This window comes from Triturus cristatus, chromosome 2_1 (assembly GCF_964204655.1).
Source record: "Triturus cristatus chromosome 2_1, aTriCri1.1, whole genome shotgun sequence".
NCBI classification, from domain to species: Eukaryota; Metazoa; Chordata; class Amphibia; order Caudata; family Salamandridae; genus Triturus; species Triturus cristatus.
This window is the reverse complement of record NC_140581.1, coordinates 999,370,193-999,389,594: the sequence shown is the minus strand read 5'-3', so window position 1 is coordinate 999,389,594 and position 19,402 is coordinate 999,370,193. Positions and strand designations below refer to the sequence as shown.

Genomic DNA, 19,402 nt, shown 5'->3' with positions numbered 1-19,402 from the left:
GTGATCGCCGCTTCCCGCATAAGTCCTTATATACTACATTGTTTTGGTAAATCTTTTTATGGCAGTAAATCAGCCGCTATACAGCCATTACCCTCAACCATTTTGATCCCTCATAAACAAACGAAGAAGGCCCGTGAGGAGGTGGAGGAGGTGGAGGAGGGGCAGAGTGAAGGGTACTCTGACCACAGCAGACACCTACCGATTCATCACCCATGGTGTGTCTTTGAAAGTTGCAACCTCTCGGGCTCACAGTGGAGATGCGACTCCTGTTCCCGGACTCTGCAGCGGTGGATCCGTCTCTTGGGTTTAGAGCAAATTAGCTGCTGACACAGCGATGCTTGTTCTTGCAAACGTTTTAGTTCAATTCATACAAACTGCTCAATGAGATCAGAGGACCCCCCCCCCCTTTACAGCACAAGCCACTCCTGGCTTCGCTCTCTGTGGTAGTCAGCTTCTCCTCCTGGGCAGACTCTCCTCCCACAGGCTCAGGCACATTCCTTGCCTCTCACTACGGGCAGGAAGGCTTCAAACCCCTCTAGGCAGACCCTCATCTTAGCCAGCAGAAACTGGAGGGAGGGAGGGGGAGAGAGGGAGGGAGAGAGAGAGAGAGAGAGAGAGATATTTTGGGGTTAACTTAACAGTTGAGCTTTGCTCAAAAGTGGTAAAGTCGTCAGTAGACACACGCTCTCTGACACAGAGAAAAAGGTCTGTTCACACTAAGGATGCACAAAACACAGTATGCTGCACCCTCAAGGTCCCAGAAATGTTTCTAGGCCTCGCATTAACAGGAACCTGCTTAGGCGTCAGCGAAAACTCTAGATTACTGTGTCCTTAGGGCCAGAAAAAAGTAAGGATATCAGTTTCTCATGCAGTCAGGCACTCTGGGCAGGGGTACACCCCTGTTTACCAAGCAGGGGACATTCCTGTCCCAACTATAGCTTCCTTGGTAGGTGCAGTCCTACCCATCAATGACAACAGGCGTGTGTTCCATTCTCATTCTCAGTGTTGCCACTATTCCTGCCCAGGTTTCCCCCCATCAAGGTGGCCCCAGTATGATAGATTCTAATTCCTAGGTGCTTCATATGTCCAGCGCCCAGCTCAGAGGTCACACTTCAAAGTCTACAGGTCCACCGTACTGTGCATATTTAATGGAACAAACACAACTTTTTCTGACTATACCCGCAGACCTGACACTAGTCCAAGCCATCTGCTATGTTCATCATTGTGGTCAGGTTATTTTGGAATGTAAAATCTTTGTTAGAACACCTTATCAATTAGATTCTACTTTCAGAAAGCTTCAGCTGTCGTGAGCCACTGGTTGATATCCGTGCCATCAGCAACATTTTGGAACCTTATTCACTATTCACTAAACCTTCTTATTTTAGCTAGGGGTGGGTGAAACACACCATTCTGCCCAGCAGGAATTTTGGCAACACCGTGTTACTCTTCTAATGTGGAGGTCCGTCTAAATTCCACCAATCAATCATAGAGGAATTTTTTCTTGCACGTGGGTCCAGAATGATAAGTTGGCGAGCGAGATTTGGTGTCCCCTACCGCAGTTCCCGATGAGATTTTTGGAATGCAGGCGATCTTGACCATTCGCAGTTACAAATCTGCTCCTCACATAGAAAATCTGCTTGTGATACAGCAAAATCAACTGAGTAGCTGCGCCCACTGGAGTGTCGCTTGGTGCTGTTCCCACTGATTTTTCAGTGCGGAACGACTTCCCGGCTCTAAATAACAGCACCAGCAACGCAACGTGCCAATTGCTGCCCGTTGGCAGAACTCCGTAAAATCTCGCAGAGTTTTAATGTTACTCTGTGGAATTCCACTGATTCAAATTCCGCAACTTCCACCCACACTTAGTTTTAGCATATACGTCTCTGTTGGTATTGTGTTTCGTCAAGTTTCTTGGCTTAGATATAGAATCCAATCTCTCTTCCAAGGCCAATGTCAAGAAACCCAAAGATCATGGAAGTCAACAACTATCGCCCAGTCCATATTCCTATCCCACTTTCCCAGAGCTATATCCTGTTCACTGTTCCCATAGCCCTGACTCCACTTAAATCTGGCTTTCATGCAGCCGCCTTCCCTTTTAGCAATCAGCGGGCCTCTTCAATCCAACATTAGCACATTCAACCAGAATTGAGCTCTTCAACATAGAGGTAATTCACACTAAAGTCAGGAGTAACACACTGATTCACCGAAAAAGCTTTAGGGGAATATAATGTGGATAAAGGGTTCAAACATTCACACACTATTGGAATATATGTTCTCTGTCTGCCCTAGGAGTTGGAGAATGTTCTGTTGTCTTGATAATGTTGTTGTTCTTGCCCAGATCTGGAAACCAAAACTCTGCAGGGTGTCAAAGGAGAGGACAGGCTCAGCATTACAGGAGCTTTCCTAGTGGACAACACCAGCGTCGATTTCCAGCGCTTTCCCGACAAGGAGATACTAAGGATGGCCGGGCCACTCTCTGCTGATTTCATTATCAAGGTGAGTGATGTCAACATGAGGAGTATTAAAAGGTATTCATGTAAATGAATATTGACATATAACCAATGCAGGGATCATCAAAGAATGAGGTTGTGAAAGAGCATACGTTTTCAAACGTGGTCCGGATGAGAGCTAGTTCAAATGTCTCAGAGCCCCATGGTAGTGTTTTAGTGTCTAGGGTAGAGTTACATGAAACCAAGATGGAAGCCATGCATAAAGGACCCCATTACCTGCAGACAATGCTGTTCCCCAGCCCTGCCGGCACATCATTTTTAGTCACCAAAGAGCTCATGCCACTAATGGTAAACCTGGGTGTGATTGTACCACTGAATATTGACCTCCAGAATATTGTTGTGCAAGAATATTGTGGACAGAAATCAAGGACCTAACATTGGAAATTAAGCGCATATAGGGAAGTATAGATTTACTATTCCTAACTCCACATCTACATCACTTGAAGATATTTTTTGGTGGTTCCGAGAAAAAGGGTCTCCCTGCTCCTTGACCAGGGCTCGCGTAGAGGGTATCCCGGCGGCCCACTATAAATGTCCCCACCAGCAGAGCAAGATTGCAGAACGAACCAAATGAGCCATACTCGACCAGTCGCCTGGTCGAGTTTGGCTTGTTTGGCCTTTTTTGGGTTCATTCTTTGAAGATATATGTACTGCGTAGGTACCTATAAGTAGAGTCAGGTATAGAATATCTTTACTTACTTACCTTTCTATATTTGTTTTGACATTTTATCCTCAGTTTTGTGTCTCATCGATATTCTGGGGTCGATATTCAGTGTGCACATCGGGGTTCCTGTATGATGCTTTTGTGGATATCAAGTTGTAAATCGGTGCAGTTATTCAAGGATAGTTTTTCAAGTTCTGACAGTTTTGTTGCGTTCTATCTATATGTCTAAGGATCCACATCCAGATGTGGTTGGCACCTGGTTAAACAACAATGAACTATCGAAAGGCGCTATATGCAGGATCCAAATGCTGCTATCCACCTTCTTTTGACCGCGGGGGGGCTTTGCACCCAGTGTTGAGTTTCAGGATACTGCATTGGTTGCCACGGGACTGCAGAGTACTTTGTTAAATGATGGGATTGTTCTAACAATGCCAACATGCCCTAACACCGCAATACAATGAGGAACCTTGCCATAAACTACCAAACAGACCCCTAGCTCTGCGATCAACTATTGCACAGCATGGCGACAGCCACATTTAAGAACTTAGGAGACAGCAGGCTCCGCACACTTGTACTTCAGCTAAGTAATCCACTGAATACCTGGTGCCCACCCACTATTTTGTCCCCCCTGACAGCAGTGTATAATTGGCGTTCCAAAAAAATAGCTTTGCGTTTGGCTTTTGAGAAGCAAAGGATTCTCCAGTGCATAAGTAAATGTGAATATCTTATCAAAACAGCCCACACTAATTGGTACAAAACACATACTGTATATATTGCTTTAATGAGATAGGTTGTTCATTTGTGTGGTGAGTTGAGAGAGACAGAAAAAAAGAGAAGGATTTAGGGGACAATATAGTGGTGCTCCTATTTTATAATTTAAAAAGTTGTAAGAACACAAAGTTATTTTCAAGAAGCTTATACAATGTTAAAAAGTAGCTAACTTGGAGGGGGCTGATGTTCAATTTTACAGGTACTTTCTCTATGTTGAGATACATATTTAATTGTGTACTTATTGCTTCATAAATGTACATTTATTGCTCTGCTTATACTGGTATTTATACACTCTTTAAGTGTGAGTAGGGATTATTGCATGGTGGAATGGGTACCCTCTTTGAATGTGAGTAGGGATTGTTGCATGGTGGAATGGGTACCCTCTTTGTTGACCCCTGAAGAATAGAGAGCTGAGTCGACCCTTCTAGAGAGTGAAGCAACCCAGAGTTCTTGCTTCTGAAGGGACATTCCTGCAGGTGGCTACTGTTCTGACTCCTGGGGTGCTCTGGTCTACAATACTTAGGCCAACTCAGGACATGATCTGCATACCTTGAGGGAAATAAAAGTATTCCAACCGACTAGGGACTCAATTAAGAAAAGATTCTTAGTGCATTTTGATGCCACACACACAGCTCCAGAAATAATCGCCATTAAAAAGGTTACCCTGAGTTTACGTGTCAGTGCACAAAGGGTGCCGGTGGGCAAGTTAAAGTAGGCCCTAAGCCCGATTAATATTATGAAAGGATCATTAGGAATATAAATCCATCCTATGTGTCACGAGAATAACATCCTATGTCTTCGCGACGCAATCACTATATTTGGTTGCAGCATTTTGTGCATTAGTTCATTTTGTTTCACCCAAAGGTCACCAGATTCGTCGATGATGATTTGAAGAGAATTTGGGACTATATTTTGGCTTGAAGACTGAATTAATTTTTTCTCATGGTAGCTTGTAGCAAAGAGCATAAATGTGAAAATGCTGCAACTGAAGGTAGGTATTGATTTTGCCAATACATCAGACATTTGTTCCAGTAATTTCGAGCAAGATAATGCTTTCAGAAGACTTCTTAGAATCCCTAAAAAGATCACCCAAGAAGTCAACCCTGGGCCTTTCTTTCCTAGTAGCTTCTGTTTTCTGGTATTTTCCAACTAAATTATAAATAATAAATTGAAGGGAGTCCGGGTATCTTCCTACTTTTGTAAAAAGTGATGAAACTTAACATTCAGGGCCCAAGTACAGTTGGGCATGGAGACCCCTGCCTTTGCCCGAGCTTTTTCTTCTTTTTTATTTTCACAAATATTCCCACAAGTTCAGGCCTACTCCGGGGCATTCACTTGACTTTCCATGCAGTCACCTACTTCCGCTTTATGGAGTTCCCCCAAAGCAGAGAACTCCGCACTTTTTTCCCTCTCTGTGGAAAATATTTTTTCCTGTGGAGAAAGTTCCCCTGCACATGTCTAGCAAATCTGCAGGTGATCCTTTACCCTTCCCACCTAGGAAGGGGAATTACGCCAACCATTGCCTGGAGTAAATTTACGACCTTTACCAGATTGGAATGGGATGGAGCGGAGTTTGGGAATGATGACAATATACATGTTTGTGGTCGTTCCCATCCTTCCAAGTCAAACTGTACCTTGGAAGGGCCACTTCCCTCCCCTTGAATGGATGGGACTTATGGCTGTTAAGATCTCTGCCCTCGTGGTCGAGATCTCTGTCCACGTAAGTGGATTTACGCCTGCATTATGAATTCCTGGCAGGCGTAAAAAAATATACATTCTGTTGCTTAGGCCCTCTGGTTTCACAGCTGCGTTCTCTGTCATGGTGTACCTGGAGAAATCCTACCTCCCATCCCCATGTGTGGTCTACTCAGTCACATAAATTCAGGATATAAAGGAATACTATTATTTCACCATTAATCTCCTTAGCTTCAAACAGAACATGTTTAGTAAAGCTGTGGTAATCCAACCCCGCCATGGAGCTTGAAGCGGCCAGATCACGTATTTCTTTCCTGACTCGCTACAGAACTCATTCATTGTCATCTCCTTCACAGCCTTCCTGTCTCACCTCCACTCTCTCTGTCTGTCTCGCTTTCTCTTTCCTTGCTTGCCCCCCCTTTCTCCCTAGCTCTCGCGCTCCATCTCGCTCAGTCTTTCTCGCGCTCTTTCCTTCTCTCACTCTCTCTTTCTCTCTTTCTTTCCTTGCTCGCTCTCCCCTGCTCTCTCTCTCTCTCCCTCTCTTTTTATTCTTTTATTCCATTGCTCTTTCCCACTTTCCAATCTCTCTCTATCCTTCTCTCACCTTTTCCCTCTCTGCTTTCCTTCTCTGGTTGCATACCAATTTTCTATTCTCCAAGACCATTAGGTTTTTGTCGTTATCAATAAATTAATTAATGCCACCCTGTCTCCACCCTATAACACCACCCCTGACAATATCAACTTCTAGAAAAAAGATTTTAAGTCGTCTATCAAACACAGTAATTTGGGAACTACTTAGCGGATGATGTCGGTTCTAGCGCCGTGTAACTGGTTAATGTATGGGTATTCATTTAAACATGTGTGGAGCATTAGTTGTCAAATTTTTCAAAACGATATATTTCTCCATACATTTTCTAGGCCAGTCTTACAACTCACAGAAATACCTCTGACCTTTGGGGTAAAAGGCAGCAAAACTATGTAACTCAAGGTATGTGTTTGACAAGCAAACATAAGCCCTCTGGCAAGGGCCTTGTACACGTGCACACTCAGAGTTGGACGTATGTTGACTCACTGGTGCATTTTCAAATTCGTGTCAGAGTTTCTCCATCTTAGCTGTACAGGATCCTAGATTGGAGGGAGGGGCTGTCTTCAGGGGGTGCCCTTTCTGTTCATGGCGAATGAACATCTGTGAGATATGGGAGACTCAGGGGCCCCTCTTCACATTCTGCAGCCCCCCCCCCCCCACACATCATTTTACATTGCGAGGCTGGGTCAGAGCTCAGTCTGAGTGAGCGCTCCAGGCATGCTGATAACAGCCCTAACCTATCCATCATAGATTGTCACTAGTTTGCCAGAGTTGTGCTCTCGAAATTATATAAAAAAGGGGAGAACTGTTCAGAACACGTTTCCTCAAAAATGATAAATATGTTTGGGGCGCACGTGGGCCCAGGGATGGCTGCCGCTAGATTCTATGTAAACTCTTCGAGTGCCAGGCATTCCAGGGACAGAGGTTTTTTTTCTTATTCTCAGAATGGCCAAGCCCAAACATGCTTCCCTTCTCTGCTTTTTAAGAGTGTCCTGACAAGCCCTAAACGGATTATTTGGCACCGTCGCCGTTTCCCAGCCTTCAGGTGGCGCGAATCCACCAAGTTGAACGCGAAGAGCTTTATTTAATGTATTATGCATTTGCACTGAGACAAACGTTTGGTGTTCCTCACACCGCCCTCACTTACATGGACCAGATGTATGTATGTATGTATGTGGTATTTCTACATCGCGAACCTAGCCAAAAAGCAGCGGAGGGATGCATACGTAAACCGGTGGCAGAAGAGGTAGCTGGTTTGTGGAATGTTGATGTATTGCAATGGAGTGTTCTGTAAAGAGCTGCGTTTGAACTCTTTCCTAAATTGGAGCTGCGTGGGGGGCAATCCTAATAATATGAAGATGTTGTGCGTGATCGTGGTTGCAGGTTGTGGCGTAATGGGCAGCAGCGGTGGCTCCTCCGCTATGGCGAAGGAGGGTAGCCCCGGCCCCTGCCAGCAGCCGCAAAACTCAAAAAATGAAACGATAATAACAAAGGTTTATTATCATTTTATTTTTAGCATGAATGAGTTTTGGGGTGGAGCCGACGATGACGTGACGGAGGGGGAGTGGTGGGCAGCACTGCTGTCAGTGTGCATGTCGGTTTGGCCAGCCTTCTCAGGACAGCAAAACGGACATGCGCATTGAAGTTGTCTCCAACCCAGCTGCGTAGCCAGGTTGGAGAAAGCAAAGCACAGGCTCCCAGTCTCTTTGGGAGTGCAAATTCACAGTGCTCAGGCCAATCCGGATTCTGCTCCCAAACCATGAGGGCAGCGTCAGAACTTGCCGCATGGAGCCTGTTCAGTGCCGCTGCAGAAGAGCATCGAGTCTGCGATGCGGCGAGCGGCAAGTAAGTGTTTTTATTTTTATTCATTGTTTTGTCCCTCCCTCCCTGCACCACTCTGCACTGATACCAGCTGCCACTGCCAGCCAGAGCTGCTGACTTTGGATTTGGAGAACTGGGTTTGAGTCTCGGCATCGGCTCAACATCCTGTGATCCTGGGAAAATCACTTAATCTCCGTGTGCCTACCAAAAATGAATGTGTCGTTGTGCAATGTAGCTTGAGCTCATGTAAGGCGCTCCAATACCTTCAGGTCAAGTTTGCGCTGTATAAATCTGCACAAAAAAAATAGAAGGAAAAGGCATGCTGCTTTTTGTTGTTGTTTTTTTACACTTATTAGCCTGCAGTCTGAGTAGGTTCTGGCTGCTGGTGTGCAGAGAACCACCAGAAATGTTGAGCTTGTCTGCGAAAGCGGGAGTGTTGGTTGTGATGGCTTTGTAAAAGATGCTGCAGCTTTTGAGGATGGTGTGGCTGGCAAGGAGAGCCAATGAAGTTCCATTAAGATGGAGGGATGTGATCAAATTGCTTCAGACTCTTGACGAGACGTGCATGTATGAGAGGTTGAAGGTCAGAAAGACCATGCCCACCCAATATGAACTCCCGGTCTGAAAGCCTATGGAACACAGAATTTACTCTGCACTTCTGAAACCCCATCAGTGCCAAGAAGCCAAGGACCTGGTGAACGCTATACTCCAAAGAAAGCGCAAGGTAACGCCATCTGATATTAAATCATGGACATGTATCCAAGGCCATGTATCCCGGAGAGCTCCCCAGCCTGTCCCAAAAAAGCAGTGCATAGGTTTTTACAGGCTGCGTTTTCCATGAAATTGCTGTGAATTAGAAAAACCCTTTTGGGGGGCACCCCTGCTCTGCTGACGGAGAATATCACTAAGACTGTTATGAAAGAAAGCAAAATCCACACATGAAAAAGGAACCATAATACAGATGCCAGAAATAAGCTCCACATTGCTGCCAAAAATAGAGTTCCTCGATTTGTTTACAGTTATGCACACACTTTTTATTTTATTAATGAGTCGAGAATGCATCCTATGTTGACTGAACATATTAAAAAAAAAATACAAATTGTCCAATGTAATTCTTTTTGTATTTTTCACACAGGCAGAAACATACGCTTGAATGAAACTCAGCATTACATTTGCCAGATATTACCAGCGCAGCCAATTATACATTTATGTACACTTTTTGTAAAGGCTGCTGTCTTCTCAGGCTGAATAATAATATGGATGCATTCCACAATATATTTACAGACTAAACTCTACCCCCACCTCCTTCCTAATCTTTGGTAATAACATCAGGGGCCATATTGTACATGCAGCGCATTTTCCTTCATTGCGCTGGGCGCACCTTTTAAAAGGTGCACCCAGCGCAATGGAGGAAAATGGGCCGCATTATGATGAGTGCGCTGCTCCAAGGCAGCCGCGAACTCGCACTGCCCTGGGGGCAGCGTATTAATCTGAAAAATGGAGCAGCTGCTTTGAAGCCGCTCTGTGTTTTCACAGTGCAGGCGGCAACCCGCCTGCACTTAGAAGGGGGAATAGAGATCCCTTTGCGGGGGTGCAGTGAGTGAGTGAGTGAGATGTCTTTCCCCCCTCCAGACGCCAATCATCAGTGGGTGCACTGACAGTGCGCATCCTTTTAGGTGGAGCACTGTCAGTGCACCTCCTGAGAGATTTTTTGCCTCTGCGTCTGTGTCTGTAATACGGCGTGTGCACAGAGGCATAGGTAAATGGATGTCCTAATTTGCATGGGGTACACCCCCATGCAAATGAGGGAACGCCTTCTGAAGATAACGCTAGCGCTTTATGTGGGCCAGCGTTATCGGTATTAAGGAAGGGGTCACACAAGTGTCTGCTGCCCGTTCTGTAATACAAAGTACCCTGGGGGCGTGCTAAGTGGGTGCAAACACCTGTTGCGCTCCCGGGGCACTTGTATAATACAGCCCCTGGACTTAGAACAAATATATCAAAATCTGCTCACAATAGAGAACACTAAGATGGGCGGGAGGCATTCCCTCCCTATCGCTGTCCAGCAAGAGAACCTTCTTACTTATCACTATTCTGTTTAGATTCCATTGAGTGGTGGTTTATCCTTCCAGCATGATTTCCTGCTGAAACAGATTAAATGGGAAGGAGGACAATGATTTTGGAAAACAAATTTACAAAAATGCCCACTTCCGTTCTACCTCCCTCATGTAAATACGCCAATGGAAAAGGATACAACTCGGGTCTGACAAGTGAAGCAAATCTACCCAACTAGGAAAGTGTAGATTCGCACAGGAGTTTCACAATCTCGAGAGTGTCATTAATCCATGTCTGCTGTTTCCCGTTTCAAATAAGGATCCCTATTTGCATCATTCACTCATGTGTTGGCTCCTAGTCCGTAAGCTCTTGAGAGGTGGAGGGAATGGAAAGTTGATGCTTTGCTCATGGTGCGAGACAAATATATCAAAACATGAAAAAGACAGAAGCTGTACTTATCCTAATTTTAAATCAGATGATTCTCCACATTCAGAAAGGGCTACATCAGTTCTAAATGGTGATAAATTATTTTGCACTAATAGTGAAGGTTTCTACCTTCACTATCAGTGCAAAAGAACTGATGAACATTTAGAATTGATGTAGCCCTTTCTGAAGATCAACTTATCTGTGGCCAGAAAGATGAACATTGGCTAAAGTAGCTGTAAGATAGCTGGAGAAAATGCAATGTCCTAAGGTGTAACCCACGTGAATAGGCAACTAGGGAAAATCACAGGCTTCCTATGTTCAATATTGGCATTTTTAAGGGGTACAGACTTAGAACACAGTGAAAATACATGTGTGAATCTTTCACAAATCTTCACTGTGAGATACCCTTCAGTGTGTTTCCGGCATTGATCTTGTGTGTTATTGAAGATACTTTTCTGTTACCAGACTGAATTCAATCCGTTTTCATATACAGAATCCCTACTATATATTTCCCTCTCCAGGTCCATTTATATTAATGAAAACAACTCCACCTAGTTAAGCCTGATTTCGCAAATTTTCTACTCATTCATTGGTGCCTCCACATCCCTTAGTTCTGCATATAATTTGCTACATATATATTTTCTTATACGGTTACTTGATCCCATCAAGCTGACATATTTATCATGACATTTGAGGCACAGCTTCTTTAGCTGGTAGCCACCTAAAACATATAGTGAGGGGAATGCCTCTCTGGATTTTACTTGTACTGTTTTGTTTGTGCAGGGGACAAAGACGGCCAAGGCTTGTCTGTGGATGACATTATGGTCAGGAGGTAATGTCAGCAGTGACAATGACCTGACTTTGCTTTATGACAAATGATGTTTTTTCTGTTTGGTGGTGTACACTTTTACCATCTAGGGGTTTTGTGTCATTGACTAAGCAGAGGGGTTAATATTAATGGGACTTAATTGGGAGTAGGTAGGAAAAGTAGTTGCTACCCTTGTTTGCCATTTGGTAGCCCTATCTAAGAATCTACTACTCATGGTCTAAGGGGCCTCAAAAGCAGCAGCAAGAACAGAACATAGGAAGGGGAATACGAGGCCTGTTTACCTTTCATAGTTTCCAGTTCTCTAGCCCCGCCCTCAGCCGTTCTGAAGCCAATAGGAGACTGTTGAAGAACTAAGCATTAGAACCTCCCTCCTAGAACTCACTTGATTTAGCTGTTTTCCTTCATGGAGCAGAGAGGTCAGAGAGTTAGCCTTTTTTGTATTTTTCTCAGTCATGTGCAGTTAACTAAGGAGTCCAACCATCCTGGTCTTTTTCTCCAAGTATTCTTAACCGCTGATTCCATCACATTGCTGGTGGTAGGCTCTTATACAGTTCTTCATTCATATTCATAAACAATAACTGTTCAAGCAAGGAGTGTGGCCCATATCTCAATTTCTTCAAGCTCATGACTTTTATTTTTTTTATTTTTTTTTATTTTTATGTCCTCATTTGCCCTGCTTCACCCTTTGTCTTTCTATCGATACCAGCCATGGGTTATCTAGCCTCATTCGCCATGCCAGGGAAGGTCTAAGCTCCCAAGGTAGCAAACTAAATACCTTTTATGGAGCGCTCCTCTTTCTGTCCAACATAGACCTTATCCCATATCCTTCTGCATACACATGAAGGACTATGCACAGCTAAGGCAGAGAAAGGCTGAATCATTGGACCCCTCCCTTTTATCAGATAACCCCCTAGACACGAAGGGAGTCCAAAATTTATATCTTCCTGTCCCCTGATTCGAAATGTCTAAATTTGCAGTGTAACTCATAGATTTTAACCAATCATCCAGAGTCGGAGATGTCGGAGATACCCACAACTTACATATCTCCCTACGCGCTAGGAGCATAGCATAAAAAACTAACTTTGCATTGTCTTTAGAAATTTGGCAATCCAATATTCCAAAAATAACCAAAACAGCGCTAACCTTAATCTGCAGGTTTAAGGCGCTGGTCAAACAATTACTTACTGCCTCCCAGAAGAGCTGTAACCTCGGACAATGGAAAAATATATGTAGATCATCAGCACTCTGACTGCTACATTTTGGACATACCACCATTCTTCCTGATCCAAATTTGGAGAGCCTTCGTGGAGTCCAGTATGCCCTATGTACAGTAAAAAAATGATTCCTCCTGAGATATGCAGGTTTAACTGTTTTATAAAGTGTAGTCATAGATACTTTCCAATGGTCTTCCAGCTCGGTCTCTGGCAAGCATCTTCCCCCCAGATCCGCCGGCAAGGTAAATGTGCCGTCCTCCATCTCCAGGATCATCCAATACCATAGAGCAATTTCTTTTTTAACAACTGTAGCAGAGAGAAGTTTTTCCTCTAACTCATATGATTTTCCTACATTTCCTCCCATAGTCTGAAACCTGCTTTGCACTTTGAGAAATTTAAACCTTGAAAGCCTTGGGCCCACGACCAGCTCGCACCAGTTCCACGAAACCAATTGGCCCTCCAGCAGCATATGCTTCCATCTTATAATGCCTGCTTCTTTCAAAGGAACAGCCAGTGAGTCTTTAGTCCACTTTGAGGAGCCTGGGGCATCCCAGATAGGGGCCCAATGGCTAAAATATGGTATATTTAACACCTTCCTAATCTTAAACCATGTTTCAGCCATCTCCCTCAGCGTCTTCAACCTTATCTTCTTAAAGTATTTTGGGTCTGCAAATTTAAACATGAAACCAACTTCTGCTCCCTTCTCCTTAATAAGCATTGCTCTGAACATTCTACCTATTTCTGAATCCAGGGGAGTATCCAATAACATTCTACCATTTTTTAGGGAAAAGGCCCAAGAATAAAGTCTAAAATCAGGAAGAGCTAAACCTCCCTTTAACAGCCTCCTCCTTAATTTACGCCAGGAGATTCGCAACCCTTTTGATGCCCAAATAAACGAACTTATATCCCCCTGTAACTTAAGAAACCATTCTTTTCTAAATGATAGGGGGATAGAATCAAACAAAAAGGTTAATTTCGGAAGCAAAATCATTTTAACTAGATTCACTCTACCAAACAGAGTTAGCGGAAGATGCATCCACCCCTGAATACTGGCACAAATCTCTTTTCTAACCCGGTCAAAATTAACTTTAGTAAGATCGGCAATATTTTGGGTAATCCTTACCCCCAAATATCTGATTTCTCTTTTAACAACAATCCCCATCTCGCCCATATTCCAGCTCATGACTTTTGTATTGATCAAAATAGTCGGAAATTCAATCCCAAAAAAGGAACTCTCTCTAACATTATACTTCACTCATGGAAAGAACCCCTCCCCCTCTCCACAGTCTGCCCTGCTTACCGTTATTAAAAGGGTACCCTTGGATTGCTGGGGAAGCAGCTGGCTCTCATCTTTGACTTCTTAGCCAATTATCTTCGTTGATCGCTTTGTTCCACTGAGCTACAGTGTTCAATGCTAGGGTATCTCCTTTTCTTGACAACATTAACCAGCTTTACTTAGTCTGCTCGCAGTGTATTTCAAATGACAGGAGGAAATAAATAATCCCTAGTGTGGAAGTGTTGTTACAGCTATTGTCGTCAACGTGGCACATTATAAATCATTCTGTCTCTTTACAATTGGCTTTCATATATGCTTAAATGCGATCATCCTCTCTTTTCCAAATCTAAGATACACCTCATCAGAGGTGCTAACAATCTAGATACACACCTTCCTTCTAAGAGACCGTCACTTGCTTTCCTTCAATCCAGAGTAAATCTCAAGATGCCTGCATCACCCACAAAGTGCTGTCTACATACATGAAGAATTCCTTACATACATTGGGAGGCTAAAGAGAAATTAGAGGTAACCCCATTGTCCAGTTAAAAATTCCCAAGTCTTAAAAATCAATATTGAGGCTTCTTGTGGCATGCTCCCAGAATCTATAACCTCATTTCCGAAAAGCTCACACTTAGGCTGAACTTGCTACCTTCTTAGAAGAGCTCAAAACCCCACCTCTGCACACTGACGGTCAAGGTCCAAGAATGATATTCCATAATCTTCCACCCATGGCATATGTTTTCTCAACCTTCTACTGTATCTTGATGTTTTTGTGAAACACCCAGCAGGCCATGTGTCCACTTACATAAATATATGTAATTTGTAAATACATTTTCAGACACAGGAAGGTAATGGAGGGATGGACTTTCATCTCTGCTCTAAATTCTGAACTGTGAAACCCCCACTTGCTCTCCAATTTGACTGATAGATGACTACTGCATGTTCTGGAGAGCCATTCAAATATGCCTGTTCCTTTCTGAAGTTATAAAGGTTTCCTTTGCTTCAGAAGCAGGGCCGCTCCTTCATTCCTAACATCAGTTGAGATCTCCAATCCCTTGAGGCCATCTCTTGTCAGGCTGGCATTCAATCAATTTGTTAAAGTAAACAATACTATCCATGAATGGAAACTATTTCAATAAAATCAATGCGGAAAAAGTGCCATAAAGATTCAATATTATTGCTATAGTCACTAGGGTGGGATTGCTTTTTTTCACCTAGTGACTTGAGCCATGTGTTTAAGAAACAACTATATCATTAGGCGGCCCTGCATTTCCTTGTACTGGCAAAGAGACTAAAGTTGTTTCCTCCAATTTGTGCTCTTTTCTATCGCAAGGGTAACATAAAAGAGCATGGCCTGAAGCCACAGTACATAAAACACAATATGGGAACCCCATCAAAATCAAAGTATTTTTTCAGGAAGTCAGAAGGACCTTAAGGAATTTGTCTGCCAAGCTCTAAAACATGTTTTGGATCCAGGGCCTAGTTTTCAGATACTTTTTTCGGATGGAAGCTAATGCCAGAGCGCACCTGCTCGAAGGTCACACTTCAGGACAACTGGGAGAAGGGACTGGGAGTGCTATTTTGAGATAGTGAAGGGTTTTAGCTTTCAGACCTGGTCAGATTGGACGGTTTTGTAGCTCATGAACTTTAGGACTGGGTAGACATTGCTGTGATTAAAATGAACCTAAAGAAGGGTCTTTCTTGTATTAGTAAGATGCCAATTATGTCAGCCGATTTCTTCATCAGGTTGGATTTCATCAAGTGCCCCATGTTAAAATATCTCATCAGCTTTATCCGATGAGCTTTTGACCTCAGCGAGAACTTCTGGGAACATGGCCCATGCCATCATCATTAAGGCAAAAGACACACAATTGATGGATGGAAAGCAGAACAAAGCAAAACATTCACCCCCAGTCAAGAGATCTGGGTTAAATCCATCATTCTTTTGCTCACCATGTCACCCCAGTTTAGACCTGGCCATATGCAAATCAGTCTTGACCCTGTGCCTCATGGGAACAGTCCAGCCCGAACTGCCAAGCCAGGTCATCCCTGGACCGGAAACAAGCATCCTAGGACCGGTTTTGGGGTTTCACCCCTCTTCAGCCAGGATAGCTTGATTCCAGTGGCACAGTGAGCCCAGGACCCACGTCTGGGCATGGTGAGCAAAAAAACGATGGATTTAGGCCCAGATCTCTGTACTGGGGTGAATATATGACATTGGTCTGCATATTGTCCATCAACTTTTGTATTTGCATTTGTCACCCCGAGTGGGACGGGTATGCCCAGACGTGGGTCCCGTGCTCTCCATGTCACTGGAATCATGCTATCCTGGCTGAAGAGGGTGAAACCCTGAAACTAATCCTAGGATGCTTATTTCCAGTCCAGGGAGGACCTGGCTTGGCAGTTTGGACTGGACTGTTCCCATGGGGCACAGGGTCAAGACTGATTTGCATATGGCTGGGTTCAAACTGGAATGGCATGGTGAGCAAAAAAATTATGGATTTAGGCCCAGATCTCTGCACTGGGGTGAATGTATGACATTGTTCTGCATTCTGTCCATCAACTGTTGTTTTTGCAATCTTCATTAAGGCAGCAGTGAACCAATGGGTCAAAATGGCACTTATCAGAAGTCTGGATCATGACCACCAGAAATGCTGGTGACTGGTATTGTCTTTTCTTCTATGCTTTTTCATCACCATGGAAACGATGGATTCCTGAAACTGTTCTACCCAGGGCATTTTGATCAAACGACCATAGATCATCATAAGCAACTGGATGTGAGCTTCAGAGCCCTGAATAAATGTTTGATGACATGTGACATGATCTGCCAAAAGTATCAGCATCGCATTGCATAGTGGGATCCAAGCCTTTGTGTGGCATTAGTCAACTTGACCAGTGAAATAAGAAAGCATTGGAGAAGCCAAAAATCAGGCTTTAATCTGCCCACAAATGTAAACACAAACCCAAAAATGCTGTTTGCAAGCATTGTATGCACAAAGTTTGTTTATCAGATTAAAGCCTACATCACTGGCTATGCAAATGCTGGGAGAAAGTAGCAAACAATATTACTTTCTGTGTAGAATGGACATAGGAGAAAAATAACTGAGTGTGACAAACAGCTGTTTAAGTTCATCGAAAATAAAATCATTTTGAGTTCTGCGAAGAGTAGTGTTAAGGGGTAGTGTGGGGCTTTTAGGGTTCATGGAAGATTACCTTTTCTTGGGGCCAGGAATGGGTAGAGTTAACGGGATAGTAATGGTTTTTAGAGTTCAGATAAAGGTATCCCTAAACTAAGCTAAGCTAAGCTTTTAGGATTCTGTGAAGGGTAGTGTTGAGGAGTAGTAAGGGGTTTTAGGGTTCAGGATTTGGCAGCTGTAAGCGTGGTAAGGGGTTTTCCGGGTTCAGGAATGAGTAGCTTTAAGAGGTAGAAGGATTTTTAGTGTTCGCAGAAGAGTAGCGTTAAGCGGTAATAAGAAGTTTTAGGCTTCATGGAAAGGTAGCATTAAAGGATAGTAAAGGGGATTTAGGGTTCAGGGATATGTAGCATTAAAGGGTAGCACACGTTTTTAGGTTTCAGGTATGAGTAGCACTAGAAGATAGTAGTCGTTTGAGGGTTCATGGATAGGACACGTTTAGGGGTAGTAAGATGTTTGTGTTTAGGGACAGCAGAATTATGGGGTAATAAGAGTTTTTTTAGTTCTGGGGGGATAGTGTTCAGGGGTAGTATGGAGTGTTCATACAATAGTAAGAAGTAGTAAAGAGTTTTAAAGATAGAGGGAAATGTAGCCTTAAAAAGTAGAAAGTCGTTTTTAGGCTTCACAGAAAGGTAGCATTAAAGGGTATGAAGGGATTTTTAGGGTTCAGAGATGGGTAGCTGTAAGGGGTAGTAAAGGTTGTTTAGGGTTCAGTGATGGGCAGCAATACGGGATAATAAGGAGTTCTTATGGTTCATGGAAAGGTGGCATTAAGCAAAACTAGGTGATTTTAGGATGCAGGTAAGGGTAGCGTTAAGGAATAGTAAGTAGCTTTTAGGTTTCAGAGAAGGTAGCGTGATTGAGTAGTATGGGATTTTTAGGGTTCAAGGATGGGTAACATTGAGAGATAGTAAGGTTTTCCAGTTTAGGAAAGGGTAGTATTAAGGTATAGTATGTATTTTTACGGATTTATGGAACGGTATCGTTAGGTGGTAGAAAGGAGTATTGATGGTTCTAGAAAGGGTGGTGTTAAGGGGTAGTAAGCATTTTTAGAGTGTAGGGAAGGGTAGCATTAAGCAATAGTTAGAAGTTTGTATGCTTCAGGTAAGGGTAGCGTTAAGGTGTAGTAAGGGTTTTGTCAGGGTTCAGAGAAAAGTAATTTAAAATTACAGTATAATAAATAAATAAATTAATGCAATATATAAAAAGCTGAAGACAAATTAAATATGATAGTATTGTAATTTAAAAATATCAATTACTAAATTAAAATTAATAAATTACTTATATGTTAAACTAGAAATAATACTTACAAAGTTGCCAGTGAAGTAAATGCATTAGACATGTAAAAAAACTGTTATGTAAACATACTCACAATATACTTACCTTCAGGTAATGACTGCCGATGTAATGGTCGATGAAGTAAGATTGACAGGACCATGAGAAGGGATTTAGAGAGAAGAATAAGCAAAGTGGATTCAGCGAGTTTAAAAAAAAGAATTTACATGCACATCTCTCAAGCCAATAATCCTTTAAAGTATGAATTAGAAAGAAAAAAACACGATTCTCTTAAAGAGTGCCATGTTAACATATCTCTGATGTTGATGATCAAAAGGGAAGGGCTGGGCAGCACCATGTTCCTCTTGACTGCCCTTTTCCCATCTGTGCTGCTGCCAGAGAAGAAACTGTTGAGGCATGTAGGGCTTTAGGTCAAGCTCATGTTATAACACAATAACTTGACTTGACAAAGATCCCTGGCTCACACAGCTTAGAAAACGAATGATGAAAGCTGCTTGGAGGATAAGCACTCTTTGTGTGGAATCTCAAGCTTTGGTCAATTCAGAAACTGTACTTAGATGAACCAACATCTGGACAGAGCCACAGTTCCTCTCTGTAAAGCTCCTAAAAGCCCTTTTTTGATTACATCCCGTCTAGTGAGAGGTGCGCTGTCAAGCCATACCTAAAAGGAGCTCCGATCAATGTTTCAATGGCCTCTGTCTTAAGTGGTGCTTCACCAAACATCACAAATGAGGACATACATACATAAATGAACAAAGTAACATGACAAAATAAATAAAGTAAAACAATATGCATGAACACTTTCTAACAATCTCTCTCTCCTGTTTTCAGTTGTGTAGATGTGTAGTTAAACCCTCTCCGTCCTCGTTCAAACTCATCTAAAAAAACTCCAACATTTTTATTATTCCCCTCTCCAAACGCGTATACTAGAAACAAGTACATACAAAGACATATACGCTTAACCAGATAACAAACAGTGTTAGAGCAAGAGAACAATGGCACATCTACCTCCACATGGACTATGCGAGTGCCAACACTTTGATGTACGAGGGAAGTTGGACTAGA

General features: G+C 43.1%; 1 protein-coding gene across 1 annotated transcript in view; it reads left to right on the top strand.

The window, feature by feature from the left end:
- Positions 1 to 19,402, top strand: part of ADAMTSL1 (ADAMTS like 1) — a 731,209-nt gene that overhangs the window by 395,909 nt on the left and 315,898 nt on the right. The window contains exon 7 of the mRNA XM_085634733.1: positions 2,339 to 2,496. Coding sequence (XP_085490859.1) covers positions 2,339 to 2,496 — 158 coding nt within the window. The remainder of the gene's footprint in view (positions 1 to 2,338; positions 2,497 to 19,402) is intronic.